A 27,425-nucleotide genomic window follows, 5' to 3' on the forward strand; every position below is an offset into this window, starting at 1 on the left:
GAGTTTTTAATAGTGGTAGTAGTAGTACTTCACATTGATGAAAATAACACCATAAATTCAAAATGCCTGATAATCTAATACTAGAGGTTTCAAGTCCCTTTATTTGAAATATGAAATCCTGCATTTTCTTAAAAAGGATTGGGTAGTGTTCTTCAATTTTCAATTATTTTCTTCTTCTTTTTTCTTTTTTTTTCTCACTAGAGGCAATAGTATTAAACCAGTAGCCACCAAATATTTGGAGAAGCATCATTCAAAATGAGATTTAAATTGTTAATGCCCTTCGCAGCAACAAAAGATATCACGCGGAATCACGCCAAGAAATAAGGCTACATTCCACCAGTGCGTGCCACAAAACAGCAATAGCCTGAATATAGGCAAAATACTGTCGATTAAAGATATACTTCTATCTATCGAAAGAATACATCCATAGTTTCCAAGGTCAAACTGCGTCACGGTGGGGTATTCGTCCCTAAACATGTTCACAGTCCGTAAAATCACAGTTAAACTAGTAGTCGATAGTCCTTAAGCTCCCAGTTATACAGCATCACAGTCCCTTTAATTGTTTGCCAACTATTAGAGGGAAGTTCAGTGGACCTTTTTGTGAGAAAAGTAAGTATTTCAAATCCACTTAATCTAAAGGTGAGAAGCCCCCTCCCCCCTTATATTTAGCATAATTTTATTAAAAAATAACATTAATTTAAAAAAAATAGTTCATCTCAAGTGAAAGTAAGTTGACGTTTAACCTTACTAACAGCAATCATTCTACGCATACAGAGAACTGACATTCCCTAAGCACCCCCCCCCCCTTCTTTTTTAAACCGAAGCTTCAACATATAATAGATTCTGATTCCAAAAAAAGGGGGGAAATCTCCCTTGTCATTTTTGTTCTTTTTATATCCGTGCTTTTTCAATACATCATAAAAAGATAGGGAGGACAGAAGTGACTGGAGGAGGGAAATATTTCAGCATAAGTTGCATTTTTCAGGTTCCAAACTAACTTTCACCGCATGTATTTCAATATACTAGAATTCCAATCCCTCTAAAAGTTGTTTAATTGCACCGCTGGCATAGCCTTGTTTGTAAGCGACATTTCTACTTTCATCTACAAAGAAAATTATACATAAAACCCTACATTAGAGAGATCCCGAGATTCTGGCAAGAGATAAAAAAGAAAAAGAAACATTCCGCTAATAGCCCATTGATTAAGAGCTTGGTTTGGGAAACTGAAGTCCATATCTTTCTTCAATGAGTTCTTCCATCAACTTAACATTTTTCTTGATTCCTCTCTCAAAAAATTTCTGGATGAATCTTTCAATGAGCCAGTTAGCTGGTCCAAGTCCTTTTACAACAATCTGGCCTTCTTGTTCAATTTCAGTCCTGAGAAAAAAAAAGAAAATAAGAGCCAGGTTATATCATAGTTTTGTCCGCAGGGTAATGTAACGCTTTATGCAATTATTAAATATAATTATTTCTACAGAATTTATTCGCCATGTAATTCAGTTATAGTCAGAACCTACTTTACCAACAGGCTGAAAAACTACTCAAAATAAGGGAACTTCCTTAGTTTATTGTAGTCAATGGTGTTTTTTTGTTTTTTTTTCGACACTCAGTCAACAACTAAGACACTTCTAATCCACCAACTAGCTGAGTTTGTTGTGTACAAAGGTGCTTTTTATTAATTTTTTGATACTGAGTTACCAAATAAGGCTTTATTGTAAAACTTCCCTTATAGGGTTGTCGTATCATCGCTTAAAATATACGCGACTTTATTAATTTCGACTTTATGTATAACCCAATACCAAGCAATGCTTTCTAAAGACTTTATTGTGTCATTTCCCTCATAGATTTGTCGTATCATCGCTTAAAATATATACGACCTTATTAATTTCGACTTTGTGTATGTGCTGTAATACTTTTCAAAAGGGTTTGTTGCATCATTCCCCTCATAGGGTTGTCATTATCAACGCTTAAAATATGTACGATTTTATTAATTCTGACTTTATACATGCCCCAATACTAAACAATACTTTTCATAAGGCTCTATTGTATCATTTCCCTCATAGGGCTGTCTTATCATCGCTTAAAATATATTCGACTATACTAATTTTGACTGTATCCACACTTCAATACTAAATAATACTTTTTAAAATGATTTATTATGTCATTTCCCTCATACAGTTGTCGCATCATTGCTTCAAATATTTGTACATAAATATATATCATATCATCGACTTTATCAATTTCGACTTAATGCATATCCCCAATACTAAGAAATACTTTTCAAAAGGCATTATTCTATCATTTGCCTCATAGGGCAGTTGAGTCATTGCTTAAAATATATACGACTTTATTAATTACGACTTTATGAATGCCCCAATACAAACAATACTCTTCAAAAGGTTTCACTGTATCATTTCCGTCACAGAGCTGTCGTATCACCGCTTAAAATATATACAAACTTATTAATTTCGACTTTATGCGTACTCAATACTAAGCAATATTTTTCAAAAGACTTCATTGTATCATTTTCCTCATAGGGCTGTCATATCATCGCTTAAAATATATACGGCTTTATTAGTTTGGACTATACATATTCCCTTTACAAAAGGCTTTTATATTTCAAAAGGTTTTATTCTAGCATTTTCCTTATAGGCTGATGTATCATAGCTTAAAATATATACAGCTTTACTATTTTCGACTTTATGCATTACCCAATCCTAACCAATACTTGTCAATAGGCTTCATTCTATCATTTTCCCCAAAGGACTGTCGTATCACCGCTTAAAAAATATGCGACTTTATTCATTTCGACTAAATGCATATACCAATCCCATGCAATGCTTTCCTAAAGGCTTTATTATATTATTTCCCTCATAGGACTGTAATACCATCGCTTAGAATATATACGACTTTATGAATTTTGACTTTATCCATATCCTAATAGTAAGGAATACTTTTCAAAAGGCTTTATTGTATCATGTCCCTCATACGGCTGTTGTATCATCACTTAAAATATATAGAACTTTATTAATTTCGACTTTATATATACCCAAATACCAAGCACTACTTTTCAAAAGGCTTTATTGCATCATTTCCGTCTTAGGGCTGTCGTATCATCGCTTAAACTGTATACGACTTTATTAGTTCGATATTATGCATACCCAATACTAAGCGATACTTTTCTTTGTTAGTTTCGACTTTATTCATACCCCAAAACTAAGTAATACTTTTCAAAATTCGTTTTTGTTTTCTTTATCTTTTATTTTTAAATTTATTTGTATTTTTCGTTATTGTCTTGATTTTCTAAAATTATTTTTTATTTTTCGTTATTTTTATTTTAAATTTGTTTTTTATTTTTATTTAATTTTTTTATTTTAGATTCGTTTTTATTTTTCGTTATTTTTTCATTTTAAGGGCAAATAACCGTATGAATACTGCAACTCCACCTCGAGGCTACGTGAGGAAAATCTGCAGCCCATTGGAGCGTTTTGTGATTCACTTCAAGATCGTCAATGTACCACTACCAACTATGAGTTTGCTAAAAAGTTTGGGCAAAGGGAGGGTGTACAAATAGGAAGGATTATTGCAAAACGTACTTGAAAAGTGATGTAGTGACGTTATTGGATATTGAGTGTAAAAACACGGATAAAATCTATCAGAAATTTGGGTTAGTTTAGGTTATAATTTTTCAACTCATCATCTGGTGGCGGACATAATTTTAGAAATCAATAACAAAGAAAAGAATCTGAATACCGATAAGGTTCAGCATCTGTTTGTAGAGAGATCAATGAGGGGAAGGTATGTTTTCCATGAGGATTGTATATTGAAAACTGATCCGACTGCAGTTTTTAGTCGAATGCAGTTTTTATGGATTTGAATACCCTTTGTTTCACTATTCTTTGTCGTATGGTTATTACAAACGGCTTAACAATTCTAGTGCTCAAAATTCTCCCAACATTACCACCTTTGAGGAGAATGGGCCGCAAGGATGGTTTTTAGAACTGATAGTGAAACACCTTTGGGACATCTTGACTCGATAAAGAATTTTGTTTTTCCGTGGATAAACTGACTAGCGACTAAGGACTCTTCGAATCCATATAATTTATCTTCGTTAAAGGATGAGGGTATGCACTGGATATTTTCAAAACAAAAATCATTGCCGACCATGATCCGAAACAAAATATTGTTGTTCATCATACTCTTTTGCGATGGATGGTAGCCAACGGTAACAGAATCACAATGATTCTTTGAGCCCTCCAATTGATCAAAAGCCCTACATGAAAACGTTTATTGACACTTTTGTCAGTAAACGTTAAGAATCAAAAATGAAGGAAATAAATCCATAAAATCATTTTAGATTCAGCCTTCGGTGAAATGAACGAGAGTGTATGCAACAGGAGTTGATGTGACGGTGTAGACAACCCAAAGGAATGTGCTTGAACCATTGCCGATCCCAACTTCACATTATTCACCATCATTGACTCCAGTATACTTATTTTGCATAGGAAAAAAGAAATTTCATTTTAAATAAAAATATTGCTGCTGGTAATTCAATTACAGAAACCTCAAAAAACTCGTGTTGGCATTCTTTTACAAAGTCTGTAAGTTCCAGTGGTTGAGGGAGGCAGAAATTCAAGTCTATTATGCAGACACTAATTGACTCCTTTTAAAAATTAAAACTGATAATCTGTTGAATAATTTGGAGAAATGGCAATCACATTAGCTCTCGAATGGACTTTACCAATTGGGAAGAGTCAATTTATCTGGAGCTAGTTAGCCACCAAGCCCCAAACCAATTATTATTGCTAAAATCCGAGACGGGGAGTGACTTGATATGCAATGGCGTGCTTGCAGGTCCGAAGCTGTATTGTGTACAAACACACAATGAGGATATCAAACAAGTCTGAAAGAGGGTGCCTACACACTATGTCAAACATAATTTCGATAAATTTTCGATAATATCTTGAGTACGTGTAGAAACTGGGTGGAAAGTAGTTTTGTTCCAAGAGCGAAAGTCATGGCGACATGTTCTTTAAAATTTAAAAACTACACAGTTAGAGAAGAATAAAAACACCTTATCAGCAACATCGGACAATGTCTATGCATGTGAAAGTGGTGTGAAGGTACTAATAAATGGACACTACCGTATTTCAGATCTATTTGAATGTGTACAGTATAGAAAACATCTTGGTCTAGAGAAACTCACTTAAAGGGTAGTACTAGGTGAGTGGTGGGAAGTTTTTTTATCAGTATGTTCCGTGTGTATGCAAGGCAGATTTGTTGTTGTATTTTATAATGTATTTTATTTATCTTTAAAATAGAGAAGTTTTTTGCCACCAAACCTGTGGCTGGCCCCAGAGAAAGAGGGGGATCCGGCCTTCGGCCGGCCATCACCAGCGGAAGCCTTGACCTTCCGAGGGTTAGGGACCCTTTTCTAAATGTATTCATGATATTTTGTGGTGATTGAAAATGTTGAATATTTATTGTGAAAATTAAAAGAAGTGTTTTTAAACTATGTTATTATTCTATTGATTAAAAATATTATGTATTTATTGTAGAATAAAAAAATTATTAAACTGTGATTTTTTTGTGTTGATTAAAAATATTTTGAATTTATAGTAAAAATAAAAGAAAATAAGTATTATTCCAAATTGTTGTTGTTCTTAATCATCATACTAGGACTGATAGGGAAATTATTATAAATTCATTGGAAAACTAGAGTTTACAGTTAGTTGTAGTCCAGCTATTGAAAACGACAATATGTATTAATTTAAAACACCATTCAGATCGTTCCTTTGTGGCCCACCGATGTCGGGCAAAAAAACACTTTTAACAAAAATAATTAAAAATCGTGATAAAATTTTTTTCCAAAAATCTACTACTGCTGCAGTGTTTGGCAAGAGTAATATGATAAAATAAAGGCTATTGCAGCAAACACAAAATTCATACTGGGACTTTATGTGTTCAACATTATTGAAGCAACATCTCGGTTGATTATTAATGATTTAGGCGAATCCACTGAACAATGGTCTCAGGAAATGCTGTAATTGCTTTATGTCCGCTCACCTTATGAACATCTCACCTCTATAACCCTAGTTCTACACAATCTCTTTCATCAGAGTAAGTGTAAGAGAACACTTGCTTTGACCTGTACCTATTCTATCATATACAGGGCTGTTCGTGATTCAAGTTCTCTAATCACTATCAAGAAACAAACTATATCCCGGTTTCCCGAAATTTTTATTTTTCGCATAGAACCAGGCAAAAAATAAACCTATACAAAAAATAAACCAGGCAAAAAAGGTTACATTCTATTAGATCTTAATCAGAATATACTCGAAGATTTACGTATAGGGACATATATTATTAACAATGAAACTACCGAATATTTTCCAGTGAACAATAAAAAAGGTTATTATTTACCATCATGACACTGAAAAAACTACGCGAAAATAGAGATTAATTTTCAGTTCTAAGCAGCTACAAACCGGCATTTAGAAAAGCCATACTCAAATAAGGTATTGACAAAGAATTGATTAATCTCATATCTGAAGTTTGTTTAAATTTAACCGAGGGCAATGTACAATTGTGAGAAGTAGTTAAGCAACAAACAAAGCAACATCGTTCCATCCTATGTGCCCTGGCTTGCAAAAACAAAGGAAAACATTTTAAAAGAAAAAGTCTTCTCAAAACGGTTGGTAGCTTCTCTACACTTTTACTGCCAATAATTTCAGCACTTACAAACAGGTTCTCTAGAAAAATGGGCAAAAACTACAAATTGGAATAGAACTCGATTTTTCACCAATGGAATACTTTGAGGAAAATCTCAGTAAATTCATTAATAATGAGAATATTGCATATGATAAAAAAACTACTTTTACTTCAAGATTCATTTCGACGAGCCGACAAACATAAACCCTTTCACATGAGACCGGTCAATGTAAGTGTCATTGTTAAGAAGGAAACGTCTGCTCAAGATTCTGGAACAACAAAAACACACCCAAAGGAGGAAGATACAATATTGTCAAGTATTGGAGACCTACTGCCACACTCATATCGTGAACAAAGTAAAAGAGTCCTGACATAGCTTACGGAAAGTGAACACATTCAAGTCAATAGTAAGGGAAATGAATTATAATTTAAAGGAAAATTTATAATCTAGTTGATTTATTATATGAAGTAATAACAATCGTAAAGGACTTTTATCTTTTGACGATCATCTATACAACTTTTTAAATAAACTAAACTTCCCGAAAAGTCTTATTACCAATAAGCAAACTCTAAAGAAATTAAAGAAACTTAGCAGTCTAACATTAAAAGAAGAAGAAGATTTTAAAACAATCTTGGAAAATGCTAGCACACCTACCATTAATACTAATAGTAGAAGTAAAACAATGATTTAATGACAAAAGTAGTGGTGGCGGCGAGACAAAAGCGAAAACGTATATTAGCTCTTCATCACCGCCACCAGCTGCTAGTTTGCAATACAGTAGCGGACATTACACTACGTGTTTGCGTTCGAAATGTTTCAAGTCTTGAAACATCTTTACGAAAATATTGGTTAAGTGGGAAATCTAAGTTCCCTCACTACACTTTCTAAAGTCACTGAACTTAAAAAGTCTTAGCGAGAGAGTATTTAAAGAATTAGCCTAGCTAAACTCTTCATTAGAATCATAAAGTTCGCGGTAATCATTATCAATAATAAAGCCTCTTTCCCATTGTATATATTACAAGCAGATCTTTGGACTCTAGACGATATTCAAGCACGTCACAATAGCCAGTACAAGAACATTTTACTTTCAATCAGTGTTTTTGGCAGCAGTGCATATGTCGTTCCATTGCGTTCACAGAGAAGCAATGAAGTTGCTAGAGCCCTTGAATCTATCTTTAAACAAGATCCTTACAGAAAAATTCAAACAGATCGAGAAGCGAATTTATTAGTCCATATGTGAAAAGTTTCCATTAAAATATAATACGATTCTATATCATAGTCCGGTAAAGGCGGCATTGGCTGAGCGTTTAATAAGAGCAATTCGAATTTTGACCTTGAGATGTTGCACATTAAAAAAAAACTGCTGCTTTTATTCAAGATTTCGATAAAATTATGCAAATTTGTAACCAACACCCCCATCGATCTCTGCCCAACGTTGCTCCTCAGAAATTTCATCTAGGAGACCATGATACACTTGACAGTTTTCTTAACCAAATTTGCAGTGAAAAGGTTGTGAAGAAAATATTCAATGCTTGTGACACAATTCGAATTAATAGAACAACTAATATTTTTCATATGGTGATTTACTTATGGTCCACTGAACTTTTTAAAGTGTAAAAACTCCTAGATACTAAACGGATAACATATGGTCTACGATATAACAAACATGAAGAGACTTTTAGTGATTTCTTTGACTATGAATTACAAAAATTAAAAATAATAGTGACATCTATCAAATTGGTAAGATGTTAAAGAGTCGTACATGCAAGGGCAAGAGACAGTTGCTTGTTCGTTGGCTAGGATATAACTCTGATTTAGATTTTTGGGTAGCAGTTAAAGACAATCCAAATACCTAAAGATTTTTAAGTGACATTCATGTCCAGTGTCTATAATCCAATCTACAATTATTTGAATAAAACAAGTGATTTTCAGAAAAAAATCTCTCCTACCTTCAAATTCAATGGCGAGTATGAAGTTGCTCTTGTCAATTGTCTTCTCGAAAATACATATGATATCCTGAGAAAAGATGGTACATATGACATAAAAGTTAAACCATGTGATTGGCCACTCGTTAGCGAGCATTGGATAAAGACAATGGCCTCGGGTGAATATCCCTTTGTCACATGACCGTACAAGGAATTTGGAAGGATGAATGATTTCTGTCGTTCCATCAACATAAGAATCTCCAATCGTAAAAATAATGCCTTTTAATTCAACTATTCAATGGAACAGGGCAAGATCTACATTAGTTCACCCATTGACACTGAGAAGGTTATTCTCAATGACAATCTGAGAGATGTTTTTGGCTTTAAACGGAATAAAATCAAAGGTAGAGGCGTTGGAAGCACTAGTGGCATGAATCGTGTCCTTTTCGCTGACTATCCACCTGGTTTCTCGTTGGACAATTGTATATTTCTCTAGGCTTCATTCGCCGAAGCATCGAGAGTTGGTAATAGCAACGCTCCCCTTCTAAGTGTTATTGTACAAAAAACCAGTCAAGATCACATTAATCATTACAATATAAAGCATCTTTATTATATCCATGTAAGCATTTTCTATTTGGATTCTGTCAGTTAACATTAAGAACTGAATTAAAGTATCCTTTAGCAATAATAAAAGGTTTGGGATTATATTTCATTTTCGACCAATTTAATAGCAAGATCTCTATTAGAAAAATGTTGTTCGTTTGTCCTGATATGGATTTCTATGTTGCTGCTCTTGGTTGAAGAAAAGTGGGACATGGAATAGACATTTACAAAGATCATTCATCAATGTCGGGCTATGGTCTTGGCGGTATGTTTGCTTGGCTGTTTTGCTCTGCAATACCATTGGCTAAAAAATATATTGCATCAGCTGCCGCGGATTTTACATCCTCTACACTGCACGATTGGGGCTCCGGCAGGTATTTTGAAAAGTGTTTCGGAGAATTTCCGGTCTGGTGCACGATCTTTGTCGAGCGATTGAAATCTCGACAAAGTAGAAAAGACCTAGAAAGGTCAAGAAACACTGCATGACACATCAGTCTCTACTCAGGTCAGAAACGAAAGACATCACTCTTGTCAAAAAAAGACATAGAAACCAAGAAAGAAAATTTTTAGATCAAACAAATATTTTTGTCCTAGACTGACAAGTAAAAAAGAATTATCTACCACACAAGGATTCCCATTCATCCATCAATCACTTCATCTTTAGATCTATTCAATGCAGAGAATGTTGATGTGAGGGTGAAACATGGTTACTATGAACCATGGGCTATATACCCAAAACAACAGGTCTCTTAAAACATACATTTTCAAACTTATTCCAATTAAGATTGATTCGTGGATATATCTTCGACATGTATAGATTTACGTGTGGTATTCAAGAAGTCTGACAATAAAACACCAAGTCTTACTGATAGATTATCCTATGAAAATTGTGCATTGCATAATTTATTTCGACAAATAAATGTTTACATAAATGAAACATTGGTGAACATTAGCAACGATTTCTCAAATTATTCGAGCTACATACAGTTCATGTTGATGACACCAAAGTCATATCAGGAATTGAGAGGTTCAGCCAATGGATATGAATATAAGACAGACACTGACACTATAGATGCGCTTAAAATGGCGACAACTAATGAATTACATTTAGTTGGGGAAATAAATCACGAGATGTGTAATGTACCCCAAAGGTTACCACCCAATATCAACGTGGACCTAAAATTAACCCTTGCTCCATCCCATTTCATTTTCAAAAGGAACTTGTTATGTCACCCGATGTAACAGTTTCTCCCGTCTCGGCAAGATTTCCTGTAAGAAATCAAGAGGCAATGAGTTCTGTTGCTTTGGTGTGTAAAACTGAGAGCCAGTAGGAATAATATCAAACTATTTGTTCCTCATACAATCACCAATCAGAATCATATTGCCACGCATCTTCACCTACTCTTCAGTTATCAATGGTGAAATTCCTTGAAAACTGGCATTGGCATTTGTAAAAACTATGCTAATGCTATAGGTTTGTGGACGAGTTGCCCGCAGAAATTTTAAATGTTAGACTTTCTTTTTTGTATGTAAAGTAGATGGAATACAACTCTATAGTTTATTCTTTGATAAATCCTGTAAGACACTGTATGAGTTGACAACGCAATCCCAAAATCTAGTTTCATAACTATTTGAAATGGTATAACCGATACAATGTTTGAGAAAAATCATCGTTTTGGACTTGTCTGGCACTTAAGATATCAGTATAAGTACATACAGGGAGTATACGATTAGAGTGCACCTTGGCCAAGCCACTAGCTGAGACTATTGTATTAATCTCATTAAATCACTTTGTAGCTTACTGCGAAATCGCTCTTGAAGGCAGTGCTCTACTAGACCTCCCGCCGTGAACACATCAACTAATCAGTTGTTTAATATGGATACATGCGGGTCCAAATGCAGATTCTATTGTATACCATCGGATTTCCTTGAAAAAATTCAGAGTGTTAACACTACCCCTTATAATGATTAATAGCAGTCCATTGGCTATGAATCTTTCAATCAGCGAAGAATATAGAATTTTTTGATCTTCTTGGCCTATTCTACACTCCTCACTTCAACAGCATTATTGAAAGGAGTGGGCAAAATACTATTCAAAACCAGAACAGAGTATAGAATTTAAGGTCTAAAAGCTGTGGTTTTCATCCAATATTATACTTCGTTTTCCGATGTCGTGGCAATATTTACAATGAATTTTTCAACATTTATGTGGACAATCCTCACCTGACTGACTTCTTAGTGGAAAGTATGCTTTCATACGTGTTTAACAATGATTTCAGTGCCCTACAAATATAAAACTCTTTAAAATATTTATAAATTTGTTTATTAATAAGAATGTATATACATAAAAAAAAACTTCTTTCTTCTCTTTACATTGCTTTTTCTACGTATAGGCAGCTGTCGAGAACAACTATTGGTGGTATATCACCTGGATTCACTGTATATTGATCTTAATGTGCAAAGTCGGAGTCACATTTTCTACAGTACAATTTAACTTCACTCGTATTGTATCTCTTTGTGTTGCCAATGATACTCTTTTCATTCATGTTGTAAAGTTCACGTGTTTTAATTTGCTTATTTGAAGCAGTATCACATACAGTGTTTTCAAATGGAGAATCACTTTCTGTAGCGGTCAAATAAAAATCAGTAGGTTTATAATCACAGAAATCATTGTCTTCACAATGATGACGTAGAAACCAAATTCGCTTGTTATTCCAACAGTTCAAACGTAGACCTGATTCTTCCTTCCAAAACAATTTAAAACCCCGACGATACCAGTCTCTTAGAAATAAACTAAAACCTCGTTTAGTATTCTGTCAAATCATACCAGGATCGATATTCTCCCACTAACCACATTTATCATTGTAACAATTGAGCATAGGAATCCTCTAGTGCAGGAGCCACGGATCTCTTCAAGACAGGAATTACAGTTTTTGATTTGTACTGCGTATCCTGTATGCAATTTACATGGATTGCATAATCTATACTTTTCACCATACTCTTTCACAATTGCAAAATTCTCACATGATGACAAGCTGCCCAGTGTATACATTCATGGTGGATGTGTATAGAACATTTTTTTAGTGTTGAAACTCTCACCACCAAAATGAAACTGGCTTAAGATTGATAAAGAGAGGGGTCTTTTCTACAGAGAGAGAGAGAGAGGAGTAATCAAGTCATTCTAACACAAGTTTCAATAAGTTTGGACATGCTTAGACTTAACTGACTAACCGTATTTCAAAGAGTAGGTGGAACAAAAAGTTTGGTTCAATCCCTTATTCTAGGGCTATAATAAGAAAAAAGTTGAGATGGCTAAGACACATTTTGCGGATAAAGGATGACAGATTTCAAAGATAGTCCTTTTCGGCCAACCGTCTAGGGCTAAACGAAAACTGACTATACACTAACTAAGATGCTCTCTAATTCAAAAATATCCATAGAGGAACGGTAATATACTAAAAATATCTAACAAGAAAAACGTAATTACAGCAATATATCACTCATTTTCACTTACTGATTCAACTTATTGTCCTCAATATATTTCACTATCGCCATTAAAGCAGCTTGAAGTCTACGAATAAGCATTGTATTAAGTTTTGCTGCAAACATAACTGCTCCTCCAATCTGAATTTGCTCAATGACACAACATATCTTCCAAACATATCATCCCATTCAAGGCTTAGTCGAGATCCTCTTGTAATTTCTACTGCTACGTTTGGTACTCTTGTCTATATATCATTGCTACTGCCAACTCCACTATCAACTTCCAGCTTAAAAAAACCACTCATTTTTGCAATATATATTGTCAAATAAAAATCTGATGATAAAGAGTATATTCAACTGTTCTCTCTCTGAATTCTACTTTCTTACTAATATGAATTGCGTCAAAAATCAAGTTTTTTATTGGATCTGGTTGCTATGGGGGGTTGATAGGTCCTCATAGCTATAGGCAATTGACATTCTCATGGAAGTATGCAAAAGAGATTAACCTCTGTAGTTTCATCTGCCATTTAACTAAGACAAACCTCAGGTGTCCTGTCTATAATATAGGTAAGTTTTAGTACCCAAATAAGGAAGTACCCCCTGTAATATAGGGAAGATTTAGTTGCCAAATAAGGGTGTGACCTCAGTATTTCATGCAGCCATACTACTTCCATGGATGTAGGTTCACTCAAATTAGTTGAAGGTAATTATGTTGGGGTATATGGTAAGGTAGACATTCACTGGTCAATTTTTCTTATACAATAGAGATCAAATAGCAAAAGTATACTAACTGACTATCCGTTTCATGCTCTTTCCAAACGTAATAATATAACAAAAAAAAACGTAATTACAGCAATATACACAACCACTCGTGGCTGCTAGGCCCTCATAGCTATATGCAATTGAGATTTTCATGGAAGTAAGCAAAAGAGATTAACCTCTGTAGTTTCATCTGCCATTTAATTTTTCTTATACAACAGAAATCAAATAGCAAAAGTAAACCAACTGATTATCCGTTTCATGCTCTTTCCAAACGTAATTAGACCTACTTTGCCTGAGCAACGTGAAGTGTTGCAGCATCCTTTGTCCGGCTTCGCCGAATAAAGTGTTGCGAGAGCAACACTTTGGTTTTGTTTCTTTGCTATCGGTTAAACGCTGAAGTTATCAGCCTATCGAAGCTTTTAAAACGTTATGTTCAAAGAAGAACGCGATCAGTAATCACATTATCAAAGGCTAATCCTCAACGTTGAAAAATCAACAATAACAAAAGAATATCGAAAGAAGGGACTAAATTGACTTTGCAGCCAGTTGAACTTTATCCTTTTCAATCGTAGACATCGTGACGGATGAAAACTTAGAACAATATCTTATATAATCTAGTTGGTATTATAAAGCTATCCGTAACTTTTCAGGATTAAAATATCATAGGTGACAATAATTATTACGAAACTACCTCATTGTTTTACGCTATCGTTTGTACCCGTTGCGTAAACACTTAATTCTAGGTTACATTGAGTATGGGTAGGCTACACCAACTAGTAAAAGTTAAAAACCCCTCTTCACTGAAGATGATTATAGCCTAACAGACTATTATTACTTACAAGTCCCCTGCATGTCTTACCACTGGAACCAAATTGGTCTTACCATCAAATGCACCGGAAACAAATAATAGGTACATCAACTAGCCAAAGTTGCAAACCCCTTATTGCCGAAGATGATTATGGTCTAACAGCCGACTGTTGCTTACAAGTCCTCTACTTGTCTCACAATTGGTATCGGCCTATTTTTGGTTTCAGTGTGTACCCTACTGTTGAAGTTGTCCACCCCTTGAAACTTTCAAACTAGTATTTCTCATGAAGGAATTTTTGTACCAAAAAATGCATGACATATACTTTGATCAGCTCATCAAGAGCTATCGATTGCCGTCGAAAAGTATTCTATCTGTTTTGGTTCAAAAATTGATTTTTTTTTGCTGTAGGCCAACTTTTTAACGTTACCACTTAGAAAGGAGCAAAGGATAAGCTCCAATTTCTTTAGCAATGACAGAACCTATAAAATTGAAGAGGTACATCTGATAACATTTCTTTACCTCAATCCTAAGTCTGAAAAAGCAAATGATAAACCCAGCCGAAATCACGGCATTACTTTCGGACCCGTGGGAAAATGCTGCTTTTTTGCTTCTGTAAATTTTTCTATTTATCACTCAAAGAAGATATATTGGCTGTGGGACCGGGTAACTGCCGCATATATTTAACACTTCTAAATTTTAGTCCTTCTTCAATTCGAAGGTGATGCCTGCCTGTTTGCCTGCTAGAACGGAGCTTTCCACTCGAAAGCAGAAACATGATTTGATGAAACGAAAGCTTGGCTGCCCAACTTCAGATACTCCTCTCTGACATAGGCTATATAACTCCACTTCATTTTGCACACCATAGGCTCTGGCTCGTGGACAAGCAATAACCATCCTTTTTGGCCTCAGGCAAGAGTTCTGTGGAGCTTTCCAAAATGTAATGTCATATTCATCAATCCGGCCTGAGGTTCACACTTTCCGTAAAAACCGCAGAGGTTAGACCCTTACCAGTTTCCAGGAATAAGCCGAGATCGACGGCATGGAAAAAAAAACTGGGACAAAACCAAAGTGTTGCTCTCGCAACACAATAACCCCTAACGTTGTAATTGTGCCTCAGCATCAATCCTTAATAGGGCCAGATATACGCTTAGTCTATGCTCAAAAATGTGTTTGTTTTGAGGGTTTGTGCTGCCTTTTGTGCTTATGTGTCATGAAAAGTTAGCGCAAAATTCAGACTGAAAGATATTAAAAAAAATAATGATTAATAAATCACCCATCTTGCACATATAGCCTAATGTTATGTCTAGTCATATAAGGGCAGGGGGGGGATTGTGAGTTGCAATTAGAATGGTCCTGGTAAATAGCATACCCCTTAAGGTCAATCTGATTTCAGTTCTATCAAATGAGACCCCTCTAGTGCTAGAGCAGAAAGTTTTCTAGAGATTAGTATGGCATACGTAAGGAAAATATGAACATCCATTAAAAGCAATGGAATACGTAGAAGGGAGGTTGGGATACAGTTTTCCTGTCCATATACCATAAAGTTCAGATTTGATTTCGAGGACTTTCGGGATAGCAGCAAAACACTTCCAAGAAAATTTCTTTGTATTTATTTTCAAGTTTGATTGTAGTTTCACTGCAACCCACCGCTTCAAGTTATTCACAAAACTTAACTGAATTTTTACCTTTTGTTAATTTTTTAGACTGTTTCGACAGCCCGTCAAAAGTTGGTCCAAAATTCAAAATACAAAAATTAAGGTGAATATAGTTACTGGGAAAAAATCAGGAAAAGAAGTTCACACATATCGAGTTACAGTGAACTCTAGCAAACGTCAACTTGGATCTACTGTTCCACAAGATCAATTTCCACTTCAACCCACCTTTTCCATGACTATACATAAGTCGCAAGGCTAAACTTTTGAATTTGTTGGCGTCGACCTTAGCTCTCCTGTTCTTAATCATGGTATGTTGTAAGTGGCATTTTCTCGTGTTAAAAAACAACGTAGCTTAAAAATTCTGCTACCCCTGAAAATGAATGACGAACATACAATGAAGTATGGAAGGAAGCCCTAACCTCTGCCAACAAAAAGGTCTTATTGTTAGAGTGTATTTCTTTTTTTATTAATTAAACAATTAATGTAATTATATATATTGCATCATTGCCATTTCAGGTCATAAGAGACAATAAAAATCCATATAAAGAAGTCCGCCTACCGGGGCCCATCTTATTCCTTTTTTATCAGAGTGTGGCTGTATCGAGCCTCTGATGAAGTTATGACACCAAGAAAAAGCTCAAATTGTCTGCGGTTGGAAGCAAACGACAAAAACCGAGTGCCGGGGCCTGGCGGCGAAGCTGCTGGGCTCCAAGTACTATATATATATATATATATATATATATATATATATATATATATATATATATATATTAGCTTCCATATCATCAGGCATAGACCTAGGAGAAAGCTCTATGCTCCAGCAACCCCAAATATTTTGGATATTTAAGACTTCCCAAGTATTCCCCACAATTCGTTTGTTTCTGTTACCTTTGTAACTCACATTTCCACGAAAACTTGTTGCGCGCATGTCTTTATCCTTTATAGTTTATACCATAAGGGACCACATTAGTATTATCATAAAGTAATTATAGTTCACACCAATTTAAACTGAGAACTTGCCCTGATTAGATTCCATACACAATAAAGGCAAACATACTCAGTCGTCAAATCGTAAGAGACCAAATTTATCCATATGATTAATAATGCCACTAACATTTACAACTGGATATCTGAGGTGTTTTTACTAGAATAGCTAGAAAAGAAAACCAGTTACCAGCTTGGATCCCTACTACACTGTCGAAAAACTGAAGTCTCTGTCATTTCAGTAAACTGAGAGAGGGTTAAGTTACGACTTTTTACTTTCATTATTCTTCTGTCTTTGTAAATCCAACATTCCTCTTCGTACTGCACAGCTTCAATATTCAGAGCTTCAACCTGCAATTTTATTTTATTAGTCTCTAAAAATTCATCAATTTCATGCATCCATAGTTGTTTGTTATACAGGGTGTAAATTAATAAGTAAAACGCATTTAACACTAATTTTTATGTCATTAGATTCTACTGTCAATACATTTTATTGACAATTTTTGTAATCACGAAGAAATTCCCTGATAATAAGGATTAATACCGTATCCGAAAATCACAAGTAAAAATATGAATGAAAATCTTTAAAAAATGGAGTAAAACAAAAATTATATATTCTTTGTCACTTCATTATTAGTCATTATGAACTCAGCATTGAACAGAAGCACATTGTAGATGCGTTTTGTAAATATTTTTCAAAGAATGGGACTTTAATTAAAAGTGATACTGCTCAGTCTAGTGATGTCAGTGTTAATGAAGGCTTCATTGATGAAAGAGGGTCTGGAAACGCAACGGTTATCGAGCTTGAACTTTAAAAGGTTATTAAGACAACTAAGTCGAATTCTGCTGGGATAGATGGCCTAAGTCTTAAAGCTTTGAAAGCTGTTGCATGCTATTTATTACCATCTATTTTATTTTTGATTAATCTCTCAATGGGGAAAGGCTCATTTGCAGATGCTCGAAAGCAGGCAAGAGTCGTAAGGATGAGCACAAGGATGGAAATAAGCAAGACATGACTAGTTGGAGACCAATATCAATCCTACCATTATTTTCAAAAATTTTAGAAAAAACTATGCATGGGAGACTATATGAATCTTGACTCCTTAGGATTACTATGCGATACTCAGTTTGGATTTAGAAAGGGCCACTCAACAAGTCATGCAATGCATCATTTGGTTGATAATATCAACATGGCATTTGAAAGTGGAAGTACCTACTGAGTCATCTTCTCAGTAGATGCCTCCCCCAGGCCACTCAGCTCGTCCCCAGGTGATATATAGGGGAATTTCCAACAGATATGTCGGGTACCTCCACTAGGAGGCACGGACCAAGGCAGGACCTAATCTCTGGGTGCCCATAAACAGAAAATGAGGCACCCTCATTCAGGGTTATAAATACAGGCAGAGGAGGAAGAAGGTCCCTCGAATGTACACTCAGCAGGACCCACTAGCGTGTGGACACGTCCCATGAGTTACAAACCTTTCCTAGCAATAGGTTAAATTGCATGGTAAAGCAGAACAGCATCGTGGGAGGGTCCTCTATAGGGGGACAACTGCTACAAGGCGTAGGATCCATAGTCATGGATAACAGCCTCTGTGAATTTGTTGCGTACCCCGCCTACTGTGTATCATTTGGTCACAGTTACCGGTCCAAAGTCCGGGTAAAGTGAGAAGGGTTTGGCAGGAAAGGAGGGGGATAATTTTACACAGCAAATAAATCGTGAAAAATTTGGATTATTAAGCCTCTGAACAAAATAACTCTACAATACAATATATCATCTGAAAATCTGAGTTACCGGCCAATATAATTCCCCCTCCCCTCTTTTCATTTTATTTCCTCACTGGAGGTCAAAAAGTAAAATAGTAGAAAAACTAAGGAAACTGAGCGTCTGCTCTGTGGATATCTGATTTTCCCTAATTAGTTTTCAGTGACTTCCTGTCAAATCTCCTCTCTGTTCTTTTCAACGAGATTACCTAGTCTGTGCTATTCCCGCAGATACTGGATCAGGGTTTCATAACCCCTTGAAGAAAGAAAGATAGAAAGCATGGGTTTTAAGGTGTTCGTCCTATCTTCCTCTCTCATATATTCTTCAAACTACGGGAATAATGACTAACTGAATGGCTAAAGCAAATGTCTTGTCTCTTACTGATCTGAGGTCCTTTGGAAACTCAAATCCACTTCAGATTCTCGTTACCTTGTTGTACTTCTTTCTTACTTTTGCCCATTAATGTTTTTTGAATACACTGACAGAATTTTCCAAATCAAACAGTTCGTGGTAACGAACTGTAGTAAGGAGCGATCCGGCTCAATAGTAAACGAAACTCTAAAAAACTGAACTTTGATACTAAAATATACAAGAGAAGAATTGGATTTTCATGCTGATTTTAAATATATAAGTTTCATCAAATTTAGACTTTGTCACTAAAGGTTACGAGCCTGAGAAAATTTACCTTATTTTGGAAAATAGGGGGAAACAACCCCTAAAAGTTCTAGAATCTTAAAAATCCCATCGTCGCATTCAGCGTATCAGAGAACCCTTTTGCAAAAAATTCAAGCTCCTATCTATAAAAATGTGGAATTTCGCATTTTTTGCCAAAAGGCAAATCACAGGTGCGTATTTATTTGTTGTTTTTTTCCCAGGGGTCATCGTATCTACCAAGTGGTCCTAGAATGTCGCAAGAGGGCTCATTCTAACGAAAATGAAAAGTTCTAGTGCCCTTTTTAAGTGATCAAAAAATTGGAGGGTACCTAGGCCCCCTCCCACGCTCATTTTTTCCCAAAGTCAACGAATCCAAATTTTGAGATAGCCCTTTTGTGCAGCATAGTCGAAAACCATAAAAACTATGTCTTTGGGGATGAGTTAATCCCCCATATTCCCCGGGGGGAGGGGCTGCAAGTTACAAACTTTAGCCAGTGTTTACATGCAGTAATGGTTATTGGGAAGTGTACAGGAGTTTTCAGGGGGATTTTTTTTCGGTTTGGGAGGGGGGTTGAGGGGAGGGAACTATGTGGGAGGATCTTTCCTTGGAGGAATATGTCATGGGGGGAGAGAAATTCAATGAAAAGGGCGCAGGATTTTCTAGCATTACCATAAAAAAAAACAATGAAAAAATAAACACGAAAAAGTTTTTTCAATTGAAAGTAAGGAATAGCATTGAAACTTAAAATGAACAGAGATTATTACGCATATGAGTGGTTCTTCTCCTCCTAAATACCTCGCTCTTTATGCTGAAGTATTTTTAATAATTTCCACTATTTATTCTGCGGCCTTTCTGATTCAGGGGTCATTCATAAAGAATTGGGACAAAACTTAAGCTTTAGTGTATAGAGCAAGGTATTAACGAGGGGACGCAAGTTAATTCTTAAGTTACGTATTTTTTTTTTTTTACTAATAAAACCTTCGGTAAAAATTAAAATTTCTAGTTACCTATTTAAGTAACCGAAAAATTGGAGGACAACTAGGCCTCCTTCCCCACCCCTTATTTCTCAAAATCGTCAGATCAAAACTAAGAGAAAGCCATTTAGCCAAAAAAAGAATTAGTATGCAAATTCCATTTTAATAATTTATGTGTAGAGAGCCAAAGTCAAACATGCATTAGCTCAAAAGCGTTCAGAAATTAAATTAAAAAATTAGCGACATTAAAACTTAAAACGAACAAAAATTACTCCGTGTATGAAAGGGGCTGTTCCCTTCTCAACGTTCCGCTCTTTACGCTAAAGTTTTCTACTGTTTAATAAAGTAGAATTGTGAGAAAGAGTCAAACTTCTAAAGAGCGGGGCGTTGAGAAACAGCCCCTTTCATACACAGAGTATTCTCTGTTCGTTTTAAGTTTTAATGTCGCTCCTTACTTTTAGTTAAAACAACTAGTTTTTCTTATATTTAATTCTGTCAAAGCCGAACACTTGGCTTGATCTAATTTCCGTCGATGTTTAAAAAACATTTGACCTTATTAATATCAATGGATTAGTTGAAAAAACTCGTCGTTGAATTTAAAATTAATGTTTTCCTTGTGAAACAGCTTGCTTCTTTCTTATCAAACAGATCACAAGCAGTCAAATATCTGAATCCTTATTCTAATTTCCTCCTTTTCTACAATGGAGTACCCCGAAGTTCTGTTATACGTCTTCTCATTTTTTCAGCTTTTCAAATTAACAGCCTCGCTAGGGAATTTCCTGGCAGATGGAAAGTTGTCAATGACCTAATGGTCTTAGCAACCTGCTATGAAAAGTTAATGAGCAGCCCTACGAGGATCCTCCATGACATCGCACGAAATTCCTCAGACTCGACTTTAGGTTCAACCCATCTAAATCCAAGAATATGTTAACAAGTTTCCTTAAATATTCTCCCCTTTTTGGCCCTATTACTCCTGAAATTTCTGCGTCCTGCTTGGAATTACTTGGCGTCACAACTCCTTTTAATTTAAAATGAAATATACCCGCAAAAACATCACCCATAGAGCTGATTATTCTTCCTAAACCTCCTTGATAGGCTTAGCACCTCCCTCTCTCATTCTTTAAGGACCCTTTTGTTTGCCCTTAATTATACTTTTCCGGTTTGGCATCCCGTCGCTTCAAGGGAAGAGTTGGATAAAATTGAATCCATCCAAAAAAGAGCCCTATGACCAAATTTTAAAGCGTACAAAGTCCCATAAATTCTGCTTTAAAAAAACAAGGTTATAATAACTTGAAGGCAGGAGAATTACGTTGTGCCTCCATTTTCAAGAATATCTGCTAAAAAGTGCTAAACCCTGTCACGAAAAACATTACCCCCAACCCCCAGACAAAAATCTTCAAACCAAATCTTCAAAAATCTTTAATTAAAGCCAGATCTCTTGGACACCCAATATATCCAAATGAATAAAAAGATAAAGCTTACCTTCCTCAAGAAGCTGGGTAGAACGTTCAAACACGTTACTATGTATTTCAAATAGCTCAGTTCACCTCGATCTAGAAAATTTATTGACCGATTACACATAAAGGAAAACAGTTTTAGGAAACTAGTTTTAAAACAAAAACACGAGTACCAAGAGAATGGAGGTTGGTTCCCGCTAATGGCTGTTTAGTTTATAGATGATTATTCGAAGAACAACCTAAAAATTGGATTTAAGTAAATCCACACTAGCAAAAATCAGCAGTAGAAAGCGAGAGAAACTTCAAAGCATATTGGAATGAAGAAGGGATTCATTTATTGTAAGATTAAGGGCTACTTTCGTGAAGTAAGGCGAGCATACCGAACCAAATGAACATTGTTTTGAATGTTCAATTGAGCTTGTCTCTCTGCCAGATATTGGCATACGTAGTATGTTATGTATATATGATTGAAAAATAAATGAAGTTGAACCAATAATTGTGAAATTAAGTTGCCCGTCTCTGACACTTTGTTCTGGAACACTACTACCAAATCATTGAACGCTTACATCTTTAGTTTAGGCAAGGCATCTAACGCAGGAGATAATAGGCATAATCTCAAAAAAGTACGGGAAAAAACATTATTATCAAAGAGTATGTCTACAATGATTAAAATATTCATAAGGTAAAGCTGCCAATAACACAATGGAGCGACATATCTAAAGAGCTTTAAATATTATTATATGCTTTCGCTATTTTAATGTCTATAAAGGTACTGAAGAAGCCCTTTCTATTTTACTTCACCAGTAGAGAAAAAACTAGGACAGTTTATCTGCACCTTTACTCGTCGTTGGTACAGCTGAGACCAATTTTGTATCATGGCTAAGACAGCAGCACAATTAGTAGTAACATTATTAAATTCCCTCCAAATCATCCTTGCTAAAGTTTTAATTTACTTGCCAAAGTTTTTAGCAAATCAAAATTTAAATTTTTCACTATACCTAGTAATTATTACTCTTTGACTACAGCAGTACTGATTGAAAGCAGTTAGGTATCGAGGATTATATCTTTCAGAGGTACTTAAGTCTCGTCTTGTCAAGCCCTGAATGTTAGAGATCTTAGGCAGCCTTGTCGCCAACCAAGATTGGCAACTTTTTGGTCCATGAATTTGTCCTCAGAGCACTCAAAAATGTGTCATTTCTACTTAAAATGTGTCCATCTTGAAATCTTAAAACTAGAGATTTTTTTTTTTTTTTACAAGTCGTATTATTGACGAAAAGACCCTTTGTAAAACCCTTTCAAAGCGGTCAGTTAGCATAAAATATAGTAAAAAAGACACTAAAATCCATGCAAAACATTTATACAAAATGGCTCAGCGTGAAAGTAAGTAACTCATATAAACGTATAAATTCCTTACTTTAGAGAAAATATTTTACTTACTACATCTCTGGCAAAACCTGGATGGTAAAAAAGACCAAGAAAAGCACTACTTCGGTGAAAAGTGACATTTTTTCAAAAAAGCATATATTCAGTTGGGAAATGTTCTGTTTTCTGTCATGAATTTACAAAAAGCGTCTTTTTTATGTCCCAAGCTTCTAAAATGTGTCGCTTTTTGCCCTTCTATGTCATTATGTCGTTACACATAGGAGTACGTCCTTTTGACATAAAAAATGTCCAGTTGGCAACCCTGTCATCAACGGTCTGAAGCAGAGGCGGGAGTTGACCTAAAAGCGAAAGTGCTATATGATCTCTATGGTTGTTATTGGCTTATCTTCTGACCAAGTATTGTGTGCTTTCATTTCAGTATAAATGGGCTAGATTAACATTGTCATTTGGTAGCGTAATTTACTCAAGATAAGAATGTAAAATAATCTATGACAGTGATCAAAAAATAACCTACATTTGGAATCGACTTTACATTTTTTACAGAGCTTAAGTAAGCCAATATGAATAAAATGAACTACCAATGTAAATCTGACATCGTGTTGGCAAAACAATAGCTAAATTACCTCAAATCACACTTGCCAGCGATAAGGACAAGTCCTGTTAGCGCCAGTCAATGATGATGATGACTCGACTTGTCAGGTACATCCCATACCATGAGCCAAGGCTTCCTGCACCAGTTTTGTGAGCTGCAGACTTGAAGGCTTCAACACTTGGAGACTTAAGAACATTCTGGCTAAGGGAGTTCCACAGGCTGACTACGTGATTAGAAAAGAATTTATTTCGCAGCCTGGTGTTAGCAATTTTTCGGTAAAGCTTCAAGGGGTGACCTATAATACTCGGCAAACTGACTACCTGGAACAGGTGGAGGATGACACTTTGGTCACAAATAAACGTATGCGTCATCAATACATCTCCTTCCCTAAGTCTGTATTTGAGAGTTGGTATTTTAAGCTTTCGTAATTGGGTAGGATATGGGAGATGTTGAAACCCCTTTATGTACTTAGATGCACGTCACTGGACTGATTCCAGAGTTGATATCTCACCCTTAATGACTGGAGTAGTAATACACATGCTTCTAATTTTGGTCTGATCGGGCTCTTTAAAAGCTTGATGATTAGAGTTGAAGATCTGCTGCAGAACGTTCTTTTCATTAAACCGAGAGTTTGGTTGCGTGAAATATAAACTTAGCATATCCTCAACCATGACTCCCAGGTTTTTGTTTGCTTTGACTGCATATGAGTGGCTGTTTCGAACCATCACCGGATTCCGTAAAATACTAGCACAGAGGGTTATTTGCCCAAAAATGAATAACTGTATTTCGGGATATTAAATTCAAGTAGCCAGGATTTTGGCCACTTTGAGAATGCAGCAAGATCAGCTTGGATGTCTATGGCACTTGTGGGTCATGAGCAGGACCAATTATTTTTGAATCAACAGCATAGACACAAATTTCACTCGATATGATTGATAGTGTATCATTGACAAAAATATTAAATAAAGTTGGACCAAAAACCGTCCTTAAGACACTCCACTTTTTACATCAGCTGATTCTGACAGAGCGATCGATCCGCCGTCTCTGAATGCCCTTACCACATGCTTTCTATTCATAAGAAACTGCATCGTCCAGTTGACAGCATCATCGTGGAGGCCCATTGCAAAGAGTTTAGAATTTAGTCTCCTATCAAATACTTTATCGGATGCTTAGGTTAGATTCAGCAATATCATGTCAACAGGAGATCCCTAATCCATAAGTTTTGCGACATAGTCGTATGTATCAATGAAGTTAGTGTTAACTGACCGATTGAGACAAAATTCATGTTGAGTAGGTGATAGTAGACTGTTAGTATTTAAATGAGCCATAATTGCTGAATTCACTATTGTTTTGGTATCTTCGGTATGTTATGGTTAAGTGGTTAGCACGCTGGTGTGAGAATTCTTTGTCCAAGTGGCATGGGTTCAATCCCAGTTGTGACCAGTTATTTGGTTTGGGACGGGGCTCAGTGGTATGACTCTGTAAGCTCAGCCAGAGTCGACCCAGCTCTAAATGGGTACCTGGAGAAACCTTGTAAAGGTAAGCAGGAAGGGTGTGTGAAAGCATAGGATGGTTGGCCCCCATCCCCCCCATTGTACTTCCTGGCTGAAGGGCCATGAAACGGAGATCAGCACCACCGGTTTGGACCTTAACGGTCTAGTGCCGTCTTGCTTACTTACTCACTACTTACTTACTTTTTCGGTATTTGAGAGTAGCAAGCATAAAGCGACGTAAACGCTCTTGATATGGCATTTGTTTGAGGCCTTCGACCATTTTGGTAGCTCCTCGTTGTACTATTTCTAGTACTTTTTTGTCCTTCTTGAAATGGAAAGACGCCAGGTACATTCTTAACTTTGGGAGCGGGCGAACTAGTGCCTGGTAGAGCATCATAAACGCACATGGGCATCTGCTGGAGATAATTCTTTTGAGCATTCCGAGAGATTGGAGGGCAGACGTTGATACAGATTTTGCATGGCTGCAGAACTTAAGTTGACGATCAACAACAACTCCAAGATCTCTTTCTTCAGAGACTGAAAAAATGGGGTTACCTTAAAGATGGTACGGCTGATGTGTATTATGATTTCCGAAATGGATTACATTTTGGACAGCATGACATACATGACATTTATCAGCATTGAAAGAGAGGAGCCAGGTATCAGCCCAAGTCCCAAGAATATCAAAGTCCTTTTGGATATATTGCTGCTTTACCAACAAGTTCTGAATCGTCAGCGTAATGAGTTATGAGGTTCAAGAGAAGATTGGGTGTATCATTTATATAAAAGTTGAAGATACTCGGCCAAAGAATGGTCCCATGGGGAACGCCACTCAAAACAGTTGTAGAGGAGCATAAGTGAGGGACACCTTGAGAGTTATGAAGTCTTACAGCTTGTGTTCCTTTTGAAAGGAAACTCTGTATCCACAGGACAAGATCATCATCAACAGCTGCCACTCTTATTTTGGTGATGAGGAATTCATGACAAACCTTGTCAAATACTTTTGAGAGGTCCAGAAGCACCATTTTGACAGGAAAATATTTATTCAAAAATGATGTAACATACTCATATGTCGGTATTACATTAGTATCAATGGATCTTAAAGATATGATGCCATGTTGAGTGGAAGTGACAATGTTGTTAATTTCAAAATGCTGAGTTACAGCTCTGTACATAAATCTCTCAAGCAACTTTCCAACCGCAGAAAGGATGCATATAGGAAGGTAATTTTCTTCATGGTCTTTGGGGCCTTTTTTGTGGCTTGGTGTGATATAGGATGTTTTCAATCCGAAGGTAGTTCTCCATTTTGTAGGGACAGATGGAAGAGCCTACACGGGAGAGTACTGAGAACATTTCAGTACTCCTTGAGAAGCCTTGGGCGTATTGCACCTGATCCTTTGGATTTGTTAACATCAAGTTCATCCAGGCTAGTTAAGACCATTTCTTCAGTAATTTACAATATTGGCATTGGATCAGATATTAAATTTTATGGTACTGCAGGGATAGTTGGACAAGATTGGATGGTGAAGCCAGAGGAAACTCGGTATTCAATACCTTTACCCTATGTACTAGCGATGAGTGGGTTACGTCATTATGTTTGAGGTCAGGAATGGTGTGACGGTTAGGATTTGGAGCAAAACTATATCTCCAGAGGGAATTGGGGTTTTCTATGAAGACCTTCCTGAATTACAATGCACTAACTCAGATCAATCTTCTTCCTTTTCAGTCTTCCGTTAATTTCTGTCCAAAGATAGCAATTTTTTATTTGGCTCACTAACGACTGATAAATTCAAAGAAGAAAAAGATAAAGAAAGAATCTAGCATAGTTTTAAATACCTTTCGTTTTTTCAATGATTTCCGCTCCTATCACATTTGGTTCTTTATTTGTTGGATATTTTGAGACATGAATAGAAGTCACTACATCCCAAGGACATTTATACAAATGATAGAATTGAAATTTGACTACCATTATTCACTTGAAAAGAATATTTAGTTTCATATTCACCTTCTCTATATAGATGCCGCTAGTTATGATATCAATTTGAACTTAAGGCATGTGATAAAATGGACTGTACTCAACTAATAGAATCTGATACTGAAAGAAGTCAACCCAGTGTTAATAAGGTAAAACCTGTAAAAACATAATGAATTTTAGCTCTCCTTGATAGCTCCTT

At 35.9% G+C, this 27,425-nt stretch overlaps 2 protein-coding genes across 2 annotated transcripts in view; one reads left to right on the forward strand and one right to left on the reverse strand.

Moving 5' to 3' along the window:
* Positions 1-82: 82 nt before the first annotated feature.
* On the reverse strand, positions 83-27,244 carry LOC136033807 (PRELI domain-containing protein 2-like). Its single transcript, XM_065714720.1, has 4 exons — positions 27,088-27,244; positions 21,809-21,879; positions 17,123-17,283; positions 83-1,377 (listed from the first exon to the last, which is right to left on the reverse strand). The coding sequence occupies exons 1-4, from the start codon at positions 27,218-27,220 to the stop codon at positions 1,203-1,205; spliced, it is 540 nt and encodes a 179-aa protein (XP_065570792.1). The 5' UTR covers positions 27,221-27,244; the 3' UTR covers positions 83-1,202.
* The window catches only part of LOC136033805 (uncharacterized), a 61,588-nt gene continuing 61,400 nt past the window's right edge, over positions 27,238-27,425 (forward strand). The window contains exon 1 of the mRNA XM_065714718.1: positions 27,238-27,375. Within this exon, the coding sequence (XP_065570790.1) occupies positions 27,316-27,375 (60 nt within the window). The 5' untranslated portion in view covers positions 27,238-27,315. The remainder of the gene's footprint in view (positions 27,376-27,425) is intronic.

Source organism: Artemia franciscana, chromosome 12, assembly GCF_032884065.1.
Source record: "Artemia franciscana chromosome 12, ASM3288406v1, whole genome shotgun sequence".
NCBI lineage: Eukaryota > Metazoa > Arthropoda > Branchiopoda > Anostraca > Artemiidae > Artemia > Artemia franciscana.

Bases quoted from the DNA above. Each gene is read 5' to 3' on its own strand.
- LOC136033807 (XM_065714720.1), bottom strand. From the start codon at position 27,220: ATGGTAGTCAAATTTCAATTCTATCATTTGTATAAATGTCCTTGGGAT. The intron at 21,880-27,087 runs GTATTTAAAACT...TAAATTTTCTAG, and splicing joins AATCATTGAAAAAACGAAAG to ATCGAGGTGAACTGAGCTAT. The intron at 1,378-17,122 runs GTAACTGGTTTT...TTTTTTTCTCAG, and splicing joins TGTAGTAGGGATCCAAGCTG to GACTGAAATTGAACAAGAAG.